Source organism: Tenrec ecaudatus, chromosome 2, assembly GCF_050624435.1.
Source record: "Tenrec ecaudatus isolate mTenEca1 chromosome 2, mTenEca1.hap1, whole genome shotgun sequence".
Classification (NCBI taxonomy): Eukaryota; Metazoa; Chordata; class Mammalia; order Afrosoricida; family Tenrecidae; genus Tenrec; species Tenrec ecaudatus.
This window is the reverse complement of record NC_134531.1, coordinates 231,338,357-231,351,232: the sequence shown is the minus strand read 5'-3', so window position 1 is coordinate 231,351,232 and position 12,876 is coordinate 231,338,357. Positions and strand designations below refer to the sequence as shown.

The 12,876-nt window shown below is 42.0% G+C and overlaps 1 protein-coding gene across 2 annotated transcripts in view; it reads right to left on the bottom strand.

Annotated features, from left to right (window-relative positions):
• Positions 1-1,692: 1,692 nt before the first annotated feature.
• The window catches only part of CYYR1 (cysteine and tyrosine rich 1), a 153,353-nt gene continuing 142,169 nt past the window's right edge, over positions 1,693-12,876 (bottom strand). The window contains exon 4 of one of the 2 annotated variants that reach the window (XM_075542397.1): positions 1,693-3,005. In XM_075542397.1, the coding sequence (XP_075398512.1) occupies positions 2,875-3,005 (131 nt within the window). In that variant the 3' untranslated portion in view covers positions 1,693-2,874. Of the gene's footprint in view, positions 3,009-12,876 lie in introns of both variants that reach the window. The other variant, XM_075542396.1, reaches the window with a different exon arrangement.

Below are 12,876 nucleotides of genomic sequence, written 5' to 3'. Positions count from 1 at the left end.
ACCCCGTGCTTGTTGGATTAGAATATCTTTCGTTAAGGATTTCAATGGGTGTTTTATTTGGCATAGACAACCAAGTGTTTCTTCTGAGGTGCTTCTAGTTGAATTAAAAATACCACCCTTTTTTTAACGGTGAGTGTTTAACTGTTCGCAGTTGTTTAGTTGAGGCTAAATCAGTAGTAAAGGAGGGTGAGCAAAAAATGAATACAAGACAACTAAAATGTAACCCTTGTTACAATGATTACTTACATTTTATTGCCGGCTGTACACACTTTGGCCACCAGGAATACATATCCATGAGAAATACATCAACCCAAACTGCCATGTCATCTACTACCCCCTCCGGAGTATCATCGGCGGACACAATCAGTGGTCTCCCAAAGTCTATCCTGGTCATATGTATATTCATGATATTGTGAAATTAGATACACAGAGTGAAAATACTCATCTATTGTAGGTCTATGGATTTGTGATATGCCTTAAGGGAGCCTATAAACAGTGTGAAGAAGAGGGATGGAGCAGAATGTTTCCTATAAGGCTAATGTTTGCAGAATATAGGAGGCACATGATAAATGCTTATTGATTGATGACATGATGGGAATTCAATTTCCACTGATCCTTTTCTTCTAAATTTTCCTTAATAAATGTGTGGGTCATCTGTAACACATTTCTGAAATTCAAGGAGGCTCAGGCACGGTAAATATCTATCTGTAGTGTAATTGAGTATGATCATATGTGCAGAAGAGAGAGAGAAATAAAGCATATGGGCTGTTAAAATTGTGCTAAAATCCTCATGTAAGTCAGAGACCCTCTCACTAGAATAGACCGGAATCTTTGAATGAGTTGTGTCTTTTTAATTAAGAAAATGATCAAGGCTTAGGAACCTGAAGCCCTTCAAAGCAAGTTTAGTCTTCAGATTCCACTGGCAGTTAGACTGTATTTCAGTCACATCAATGTATTTTAAATGGTGGAAGGTGAAAATATGTTACTTGTATTAGCTATAATTATGGGAACCAAAATATATATTTCCAGACATTAATTTTTATTGTTTAGCCTATAAATTCTCAGCATCAATTGGGGAATTTTATTGAGTTATGGTGACTATACCGATAAAAATTTTTAGGTTTATTTATAAAAATGACACAAACATTCCACCACCTAGTCTTAATATTTAGTCAATATAAAAAATTTAAATACATAAAAGAACTCAAGTAAAAATATAAATTTCAAGGTCACTTGCATCAAAATATGGCACATTTGAATTACTTAGTAACGCTTTTCCATTCAAAGGTAGGGAATTCATAAAACTTGCATTTTGGTCAAAGGAAAATCTTTGATGTCAATATCTTAACCTTGCCATCAACTATATAACTTTTTCTAAAGGCTAGTTTATTCTTGTAAAAAACTCTTGTAAGAATAAAAGGGTCATATAGTGTGTTACAGATTGGGCTTCCCACTTTGAGGTTAACACTTCGAAACCACAGCTGCTTCTCAGAAGAAAGTGAGGCTTTGCACTCCCATAAAGATTTAGTCTTGAAAATTCACAGGGAATGTTTGACTCTGTCCAGTAGGGGCGCTATGAGTCAGAATGGACTCACTGGCCACGAGTTTTGGCTTTTGGAGTGCAAAGTTGAGTGGAGTTCCACAGAAGGGGTCTGGACCAAGCTACAACTTTCTGGGGTGTGTGTGTGTGTGTGTGTGTGTGTGTGTGTGTGTGTGTGTGTGTGTGTGTGTAAGTCTAGTGTATATCTTGCTCAAGTTCTAACCTTTTACTTTCTGATGTAAAGTCCAGTGAATATTTGACGTATTACCGTTTCCTTTGAAAGTGAAACATTTGTTGCCTGCGGGACTCAATATGTATTTTCATCTTCACCGTTGGAATACTTGTTTATCGTCATCTTCTAGATAAAGCTACATGCGTTTTAGGGCAGTAGCTGGCTGGCATTGTAGAGTTCTTGTCCTTAAGCAGGTGTTGAATCCTCTGATCCTTTCTTAGTGCTCAAAAGCAATGGTTCCAATTCAACTTTACCCACGCATTCACTCCTGGAGGCAGAGAAATGTACCCCACGTTGACCTGAAACATGAGTCATTTTTGCTCCCAATGGATCCATCTATCGTTTGATTTAGGGGTTCTTTCTAGAGGATTGCTCTGTCAGATCACTGGGCTCTTTTAGAAAAGTCTGGGTAACAGGGAGCTTCATGAAAGATCCAGTGACTCAAATGTTCTTTTGTATACTGGACCCAATGCTCTCCCTATAGCATCCATCCAGTGTCTCACACTGCACTGTACGCGTGGCACATGCTAGGTTCTTAAGCACTCAGTGTATATTTATTAATGAAAGAAAGATTGGCTATTTCTCATCTGAAAGATTTAAAATTACCCAGAATAAAGTTGTTTCTGTAAGTTGAACCCCTTTCCTGTCCTACATGAGTGGATGTTTTTCTCCCAGGATCAAGGATGCTCTTTTCTTCAGCGATTCCTCAAACAACATGCTGCTCAGATGTTTTGCCAATCTCATTGCTCTTCTCTGAATGTGCTCAGATTGATCAGCAACTTTCCTAAAAGATGGTACACATGGACTCCAGACGGGATCAGCTCTGAGCAGGACATTGCAGTTAGCTGCCATCCAGTGGGCTTCGACTCATGACAACCTTATTCACAACAGAACAAAATGTTGTCCAGTCATGAGCCATCTTCGTAATCAAACTGAGCAAGGAAGAAAATATTTAGCTCTTTGTATGGACCTTCCACCTAAAATATTCTCTGAGCTCAAAATGTATTCCTTAAGGCAATCCTTTCCCATTCATTTATAAGAAGAGGCATTTCTGTCCTGTGCAAGATCATCAATGGGCATGCATTCTCCTCGGGAAGTAGGATCACTTTCTTGAATTGCCAGGATAAGGAGGAGGTGGTGACCGCTGTGCGGAAGCCTGTGGTGTTGGAGAGTATGGTGGAGGCAAATCAGCAGAGTATTCCATCTCGTGGTCATAACTATAGGGTGGCGGTGCTACTGGAAAGAAAAGAACAGCATTGTCAGTCATATGGCAAATATTTTAGTATCTACTTTTGAGCCTACTGTACTAGGTTCTTTAGGAGGGGACAATATGTTAGCCTACAAGAAAGCTTAGTTTTGTTTGTTTGTTTTTAAAATCTGGTTAATGGTGTATGTGCATGAAAAGGTGACTGCTATAATGTGAGCAGATGTTCACAATTGAAGACTTATAGAAAGTTTCTTAAAATATGATGGTGAAGGGTGTGTGTGTGCTACAGAGAGGTACAGACATGAGAAAAAGCTCAGAAGCAGAGGAGTGCTTTTGTTTTTTAGAAGAGAAATGAGGAAAGACATTGAGTTGTCTGATTGTATAATCGTGGTAAGCTTTGATGGTCACATAAAGAGTGTTTGATACAGAGTTATTAGAAATGTTTGAATATGATAGTGTCAAGAATGGGGTTGTGCTTTAGGATGGTCACTTTCAACAATATGGATCCAGATGGACCAATGAAAAAAATGAGATGATGTGCTAGTTTCTGTAAGGGATTGAAAAATGCTCTTAGAGGGAATAGTGGTAGTTCACTGGTAGAATTCTTGCCTTCCATCCGAGAGATCAGAATGCTCCTTCAAAGTGAGTTTGGTGAGACTTGTCTCACATACTTTAAACATGTTATCACGAGGGACTAGTCCATGGTGAAGGGCATCATTCTTGGTAAAGAGTCAGTAAAAAGAGGAGGAGCCTTGATGAGATGTATTGACACAGTGGCTGCAACAGCGGGCTCAAATATAGCAATGACTGAGGATGCTTAGTCCTCAAAGCATGCTTTTGCTCTGCTTTACCCAGGTCATTATGAGTTGGAACTCATTGGATGGCACTTAACAACAACGGCAACAATAACAACATAAAGAGAACAGATTCAATTTCTGGTCAGCATACCTCATGCTCAACCACCACTTGTCTGTCTTTGGAAGTTTGCATCTTGTTTTGATGTTGAATAGGTTTGAAGACAAGTGGAGCTTCCATAATAAGGCAGACTAGGGAGAAAAATGGGGTGATGCCCTTCTGAAAATGAGATTAAAAGCATTTGGATCATAATGGCCTGACCTGCAACTGATTGTAAATATAGCTCCGGGCCAGGAAGTGTTTCATTCTGTTGAGGACTGAGTCTACATGAGTTGGGGAGTGGCTCCACAATAGCCAATAACAACAAGAATACAGCAATGAAGAAGGAGAAGGGGGGGAAGGAAGGCGAGGACGAGGAGGAGGAGGAAAAGCTAATCACAATAGCCCCTTAGTAGCAAGGGATAGTTGGTGACTGGATGTGGGAGATAAAAGAAGGTGCTAAGGTGTTGGACTCCCAAGACTGGAAGGGTGGTGATTCTCTTATAGAAATAAGCAAGCTGATTTGGGGGTGAGAATAATGAGTTTAATTGGGAAAATAAAAAAATAATATTTTACAGTATTATATGTGAAGGGAGCTTCAAAAAGATCTGTTACCTTTTGATTCCATTTTCCATGAAGATGTTGAAACTCCTTTGTATTGGTGTTTTTTAAAAGCAGTTTCATTTACATACAACTGACAGAACGTGAAGGAGGACTTGGATGTCCACTTCAGAAGAAGTAGCTGCCTTATGCACAGTTTCAGAACATTGTTAGATACTGAAGGTATAATGAATGGAAGAAGAACATTCTCAGTGATAGTGCTGGCATGGGGCCTGTGAGAGAGCAAGAGCTGCTTTCTCTGAGTGGTGTTGAATGTATGATGTGAGTGGGGTAGCCTGTGAAAGTGGAGCCTTCAGAACTGTCATTTGCTGATGGGACACAACTCAAGGCAAGGAGCCACAGCTGAAAATTACGCTAATGAAGCAACAAAGCCCACAGAGAAGAAGCACACGGCCTAAGCAAATACAAGGTGTTGAATGGACCATGTAGCAGATACAAAGGAACAAAAACAATCATTGTGTGATCACCTTCCTCACATAATCGCTGAAGACGAAAGTGTGCATAAGCAAGTGTGGTGAAGAAGGCTGATGGTGTCCGGCTACTGAGAGATATAGTGTCTGGGGACTTAAAGGCTTGAAAGCAAACAAGCGGCCATCTACCCCAGAACCAACTGAGCCCACACGGAAGCAGCACACCAACATAGGTGACCATGAAGGACAGAGGAGACCAGGTCTCCAACAACAAAGGTGGGGTGGTGGTGAGAATCACATCACCGTGAAAGAGGGGGAGTGCATGATGGGGACCCAATGCCCACCTGTAGACAGCTGGACACCCCTTCCAGAGGGGTAGTGAGGAGGAGATGGGCCACTCAGGGTTCAGTGTAGCAATAATGAAACTCAAAACCTTCCTCTAGTTCCTGAACGCTTCCTCCCCTCCCAATCATCATGACCCCAATTCTACCTTGCCTTGCGGACCTGGTTGTACCAGAGGATGTACAGCGGTGCAGTGGATCTGGAGGCACAGGGAATCTAGGACAGACGAACCCCTCAACACCAGCGGTGGGAGTGGCGACACCAGGAGGGAAGGGCATGTAGAAAGGGAGAACCGATCTCGGAGATCTATGTGTAACCTCCTCTCTGGGAGATGGGCAATGGGGAGGCGGGTGAGGGGAGATGCCGGGGAGTGTAAGATAAGATATAATAATTATTTATAAACTATCAAGGGACCAGGGGTGTGATCGGGGAGGGAGGGGGATGGTGGGAAAAAAAGGGAAACCGAGCTGATTCCAGGAACCCAAGTGGATGGTGAATTATGAGAGTGACGAGTGCAACGTATGTATAAGGGTGCTTTGCTCAATTGATGTATGTACAGATTGTGATAAGAGCCTCATGAGCCCCAATAAAAAGATTTAAAAAATGATAGGAACCTGGAATGTGCTAAGTATGAACTTAGGAAAATTGGAAGTCACCAAAAATGAAATGGAACATAAAACGATTGACATCCCAGGCATTAGTGAGCTGAAATGGACTGGTATTGGCCATTTTGAATCAGGAAATAATATGATTTACTTTGCTGGAATGATACAATCAAGAGGAATGACACAGAGAATTCAGGATAGATAAACCCCTCAGGACAAATAATGAGAGCAGCAATACCAGCAGGGTAGGGGGAAGGTTGGGGGAGAATTGGGAAACTGATCACAAAGACATATTCCATCACTCCCCCCACCCCACCCCACCCACACACCCAGTGGGATGAACAATAGAAAAGTAGATGAAGGAAGACAACAGTCAGGGTGAGACATGAAAAAATATATAAGTCATCAACGGTTCCTGAGGGAGACAGGGAGGGGGAAGAAGGGAAAAATGAGAATCTGATACTAAGGGCTCAAGTAGAAAGAAAATACTTTGAAAATGATGATAGCAACATATGTACAAATGTGCTTGACACAACAGATGCATGTATAGCTTGTGATAAGAGCTGTAAGAGCCCCCAATAAAAGGATTTTTAAAACAAAGAGGAATGATGTGGCATTTACTGTCAAAAAGACATTGCAAAGTCGATTGTAGGTACAAATCTTTCTGTGATAAGATTATATCTCTCAGCATTCAAGGAATCCAATCAACATAAGTATTCAAATTTATGCAACCCACAAGCTAGTGGAAAAGAAATGGAAGAACCTTATCAGCTTCTTCAGTCAGAAGTTGGTCAGACATGCAATCAAGTGGCATTGGTAATTACTGGCGATTGGAATACAAACATTGGGAACAAAGAGGAAGGAACAGTCTTTGGAAAATATGGTCATGATGAGAGATGGAGATTCCATGACAGTTTTGCAGGACTACCAACTTGTTCATAGAAAATATCTATTTTTCAACAACACAAAAAATGACTATTCACGTGGACTTCTCCAGATGGAATAGACCGAAATCAAACTGATCAAATATGTGGGGAGAGGTGATGGAGGAGCTCAGTATCAGCAGCTAAAGCCAGGCCAGGGACTGACTGTGGAACAGGCCATCAATTGCTCATATGTAAGTCTAGGTTAAAGCAAATCACTGTAACACAAGTCTATGAAAGCCAAATTTCCAGCTTGCATCTACCCTACCTAATGTTTGAAAGCATATCAAGAAAAGATTTAACGTATTGAACACTAGTGACAGAAGACCTGATGAGCTGTGGGAGGACATCAAGGACATGATTCATGATGAAAGCAAAAGGACAGGAAGGAAAGAAAGAGAAGATCAAAGTGGGTATCAGAAGAGACCCTGAAACTAGTTTTCATCATGTTATTGCTGGCAGGTGCCATCCAGTCTGCTCTGACCCATGATGAGTGACCCTAATCACAACAAAACAAAATACCGCCTGCTCCTGTGCCATCCTCACAATTGTTCCTATGCCTGAGCCCATGGAGGCAACATTGTGTCAATCGATCTTGTATAGTGACTTTCTCTTTTTGCTGCCCCTGCACTTTACCAAACATTGTATCCTTCCTTCTCCAGGGACTGGTCTCTCCTGAGAATATGTACAAAGTACTGAAGACAAAGTTTTGCCATCCTTGTCTCTAAGGAACACTCTGATCTTCATCCAATTCAGATTTGTGCTTCCTCTCTTGATCAGAATAGCAATTCTTCGGGCCACTAACTACTCTCCCCCCACTCAGGGGCTGTGAGGAAGTCAAACTGAGTAACCCTAGCAGAGAGAACGTGCAGTCCAGAATTGCGGGGGCTGTCCTTCGGCACTGCTCTGGTGAGCAAAAGTTTCAGAAGGATCATAGCCTTGAAGCCCCATCCAGCAGAGCAACATTATACACATGAGTTACAATTGATCAATAGAAATTAAATGGGTCCTAGCGTGGCAAATAAGTCTCCAGTGGGTTGATCAAACTCGTGGTAAAGGACACAGGTCTGTGAATCATACAGCAAGAATGAATTATATCTTTCCCCCTGTTCCATCGGAATTCTTCCTTGACCCTGGGAAGCCAGGCTACTGCAAATTCTCTTTTCTATGGCAACGTAGCACTCCTGTGGAGTTAAAATGCACACGCCTTCTCCATTACAACCACATTTTTGCTTCATTATGCTTAGAAGGACTTCGATAAAAGAGAATTATAGTGAAGTTCATCCAAGCCAAGAAATACAGCCCCGCAGCTTCCATGTAAAATGGGAAGTTACAGATGGATACCCATTCAGCGGCTTCTTACAAGCATGTGGCTCTACATTGTTTTCATGTTCAAACATCTCCCTGTCTCACTTGAGGAGCGTATTCTTACTGACTGGACATTATTCTTTGTCATAGAGCCATATTCTTTGTCATAGAGCCATATTTATGCACTGGTAACAAAGCATTTATATTTTCCATCTGCATAAAAATGTCTGGAGCATACTTCAATGAGAATTCCTATGGTTTATACAGCTGCAGGCTGAATATGAAATGTAACCTAAAATGTATGACTGAAAGAAAATGTATTCTTTGGGTCATATAATTTTAAAATTTTGATAAAGTAGCCATACAATTCTGAAGACTTTTATTTTGAGAATGAATCATCATGAAATAAACATGGAATTGACTCAATGGCAGTAGGTTATCTTTAATAATATTAGCTGGTGGGGGGCATTTTAACATGAGACTGCAGATGATGCTATATATTTTTTCCATTGTAGAAAGAAACAAATAAAAATTTTTTCTTTGAGGTATCAGTTTTAAATTCTGAAATAACATTAAAAAGTTTTTGTTACCACACCACACCCAGAAGGAAGCTGAAGCAAAGGAAGGAAGAAGAACAGAGCGGAGCACACCTGGGCCCTCCAAGCTCCGAGGATGATAGCCCAGCTCAAAGGGCCCATCGTACAGAGAGGACCATACAGCTGGCCACACGGCGAGATGCGACATCCTGCACCGACCCATGGGACAGCACTTGAGACACAGTGGGGGATGTGTGACTGAGCTGACCCCACCACACTGAGGCAAACACTCGGGCGTGCAATGGAGCAGCAGGGAAGCAGAGCAAAGAGATCCTGAGGCAGTATAAAGGATGGACTTTGGGGCCAGGACATGGCACCCCACCAGACTCATCCAGAAAACACTCCTAAAGGTCAACAAACAGACCTGGAACTACTAACAGAATTTTTTGTGTGTGTGCTGTTTTTCTGTTTTGTTTTTTTTCTCTTGTAAATTTTGTATGTCAGTGGCTTTTTTGTCTGTCAGCGTGTCGGTGTTGCTGCTCTCAATGCCAAGTTTTTATGTGCCACTTGGGTGCTGTCAAAGCCATCTGCATTTTTATGCACATATTACTATATCTGCAGGTCCACCTAGAAAAGTAGGCTGGACAAAGAATGTGAGAAGAAAATAACGGGACCAATGGTCCCGGAGGGATATGAGAGCGTGGGAGGTAGGGGAAGGGAGGAGGTGTTGGCCAACCCAGAGACAAGGGAACAGCGAGTGGTTCAAAACCAGTGGAGGGAGGGGATGGGAGGACTGGTGGGGAGTGACCAAGGACAAGGTAACTGAGAGGAATTACTAAAACCAGAATGAAGGCTGAACATGGTGGTGGGACAGGAGGAAAGCGTAAGGAAATAGAGGAAAGGAGTAGGAAGCAAAGGGCATACATAGAAGCCTAAATACAGACATGTACATATGTAAATATATGTATGATTATGGGGGAAATAGACTTATGTGCATATATTTATAGGTTCAGTAGTGGGGTAGCAGGTGGGCATTGGGCCTCCTCGCACAAACTCCCTCAATACAATAGCACTTTGCCCAGCTAAACGGTCATTCCATGATACCCACCTTCCCAACATGATCACTGAAGAGAGATGTGCGCATAAGCAAACATGGTGAAGAAAGCTGATGGTGCCCGGCTATCAAAAAGATATAGCGTCTGGGGTCTTAAAGACTTGAAGGCAAACAAGCAGCCATTTAGCTCGGAAGCAACAAAGCCCACAGAGAAGAAGCACATGGCCTAAGTGAATACAAGGTGTTGAATGGACCAGGTAGCAGACACCAAGGAACAAAAACAATCATTGGGTGATCACCTTCCTCACATAAACACTGAAGACAAATGTGTGCATAAGTAATAGTGCTGAAGAAGGCTGATGGTGCCCGGCCATTGAGAGATATAGCATCTGGGGACTTACAGGCTTGAAAGTAAACAAGCGGCCATCTAGCCCAGAAGTAACAAAGCCCACATGGAAGCAGCACACCAACATGTGTGATCATGAAGGGCTGGGGGGGGGGGGGACCAGATTTCAAACAACAAAGGTTGAGGGGGTGGATCACATCACTGTGAATGAGGGGAGTACGTGATGGGGATCCAATGCCCATCTGTAGACAGCTGGACATCCCTTGCAGAGGGGTAGTGGGGAGGAGATGGGTCACTCGGGGTTCAGTGTAGCAACGATGAAACTCAAAACCTTCCTCTAGTTCTTGAACGCTTCTTCCCCCCAAATTATCATGATCCCAATTCTGCCTTGCAGACCTGGTTAGACCAGAAGATGTACAGCGGTGCAGTATGGATCTGGAAACACAGGAAATCTAGGACAGATGAACCCCTCAGGACCAGCGGTGGGAGTGGCGACACCGGGAGGGAAGGGGGTGTAGAAAGGGAGAACTGATCTCAGGCATCTATGTGTAACCTCCTCTCTGGGGGATGGAAATGGGAAGGTGGGTGAGGGACATGTCGGGCAGTGGAAGATAAGATAAAATAATAATTTATAAACTATTAAGGGTTCATTGGGGAGGGGGCAAGCAGGGAAGGAGGAGGAGGAGGGCAAAAAGGAAAATGAGCTAATTCCAGGAACTCAAGTGGAAGGCGAATTTTGAGAATGATGAGGGCAGCGAATGTATAAGGGTGCTTTACTTAATTGATTTATGTATGGATTGGGATAAGAGCTGTATGAGCCCCAATAAAATGATTTATTTTAAAAAGTTTTTGTTTATTTCCACATATAAATCATCTATATATGAAGTTGGAGCCATGATACTTTGAAATTATTTCATAACTGATATTCTATAACTTAATTAAATATTCATTAGTGATGGTTAGATTTTATGTCAACTTTTATCTGTGTGAAGGTAGGGATAGAGTCCAGTCTATCAAATAGACCACAAGCTAATGCTTCTCCTTGGGCGTGTGGCCCATTTTAAGGGATGCTGTGGAGAACTTCTCTCTTCCCCTTTTCTTCCAGCTTGACTGGATGCTGCATCTCAGGTCTGGAACCCGTGCCCGTGTGGCTTGCTAACCCGGGAGTTGTGATCTCTGGTCTTTTAGCTTTCCACTTTATTTTCCTGCTTCATCAGCTAACAGCTCTATGAATTCAGAGGGGCCTCCAGCTAGCACCTGATCCATGAACTTGAGTTAGACTAGGCTGGGCTGCTTCCTTGATATAAATATGTTTCTTGATATAAAGTTCTTTCATATATATAAGTTCAGATGTACAAAGTTATTTCTTATCTATAGATATAGATATCTATAGATAACCATGAAAAATTCTATCATTATAATTATATGTTTGTGTGTGTCCTAGTTTTATCTCTCTAGATAAATCAGTTTAATATACCACTTATCCTCAATATCTGATTAAGGAGTTCCCCAGTAGTGCAAGCAGTTAAATGCTCTATTGTTAACCGGAAGGTTGGAGGTTTGAATCCACGCAGCAATGCCATAGGAAACAAACAAACAAACAAAACCCAGGTAATCTCTATCTGAAAAAGCAGGCAGGGGCTAGGGAGCACAGATCGACTCTGACACACACGGCTAACCATGGGTTTGCATGGACTTAATGCCAACTTTATTTCTTCTTACCACATTGAGATTGTTGGGGTGTTGTGCAAGGTCAGAAGTCCAAACCACCAGTCACTCTGAAGGAGAAAGACAAAACTTTCTATCCTCTGAAAACTGCCAGGAACATTCTTTGTCCTGCTTTGTCCAGTGGGGTTGGCATGTGAGTTAGAATTGACCTGAAGGCAGTGAGTTTTAAGCAGCAAAAGTTTTATGTCTATTGCTTATATGAGAACTTATTGTGGATCCAAGCAAGATGAAATCTTTGGCAACTTCAATCTTTTCACGATTTATCATGATGTTTTTTATCCATTGGTCCAGTTGTGAGTAAATTCTCTTTACACTGAGTTGTAATAGTCCTGATCTTCATCAGCACGTTCTTCATGTTGTCCTGGCTTTGCGCAAGTAAGATTGCATCATTTGTCTACCACAGTTAGTATTAAGCTTTCCTCCAATCCTGATACCTCGTATTTATTCATGTAGCATAACTTCTCTGATTATTTTCTCAGCATACTAGTTGAATAGGTATGGTCAAAGGATGTAACCTTGATGCACATGTTTCCCGATTTTAAACCATGTAATGTCCCCTGGTTCTATTCAAGTGACGGCCTCATGGACCATGCAGAGGTTCTACACCAGCAAATGAAGTGCTCTGGAGTTCCCATCTCTGTCAATGCTATCTACAGTTTGTTATGATCCACAGTCCAGGGCTCCTCAAACTTTTTAAACAGGGGGCCAGTTCACTGTCCCTCAGATCCGTTGCAGGGCCGGACTATAGTTTAAAAGAAAACTATGAACAGATTCCTATGCACACTGCACGTATCTTATTTTGAAGTAAAAAAAAACAAATGGGGGAGAAACATTCAGCGGGCCACATGTGGCCCCCGGGCTGTAGTTTGCGGACCCCTCATCCCACAGTCAAGTGTCTTTGCATAATCAATAAAACAGAAGCAAATATCTTTCTAGTATCCTCTGCTCTCAGCCAAGCTCCACCTGACAGCAGCAGTGACATCCCTGTGTCATGTCCACTTCTGAATCCAGGTGGCTGCATTTCTGGCAGCTGCCAGTATGGTAATGCACAGCTGCAGCCATTTTTGAGTTACCATCAGCAACATTTTACTTACATGTGTCATTAATGATATTGTTCAATAATTTCCACA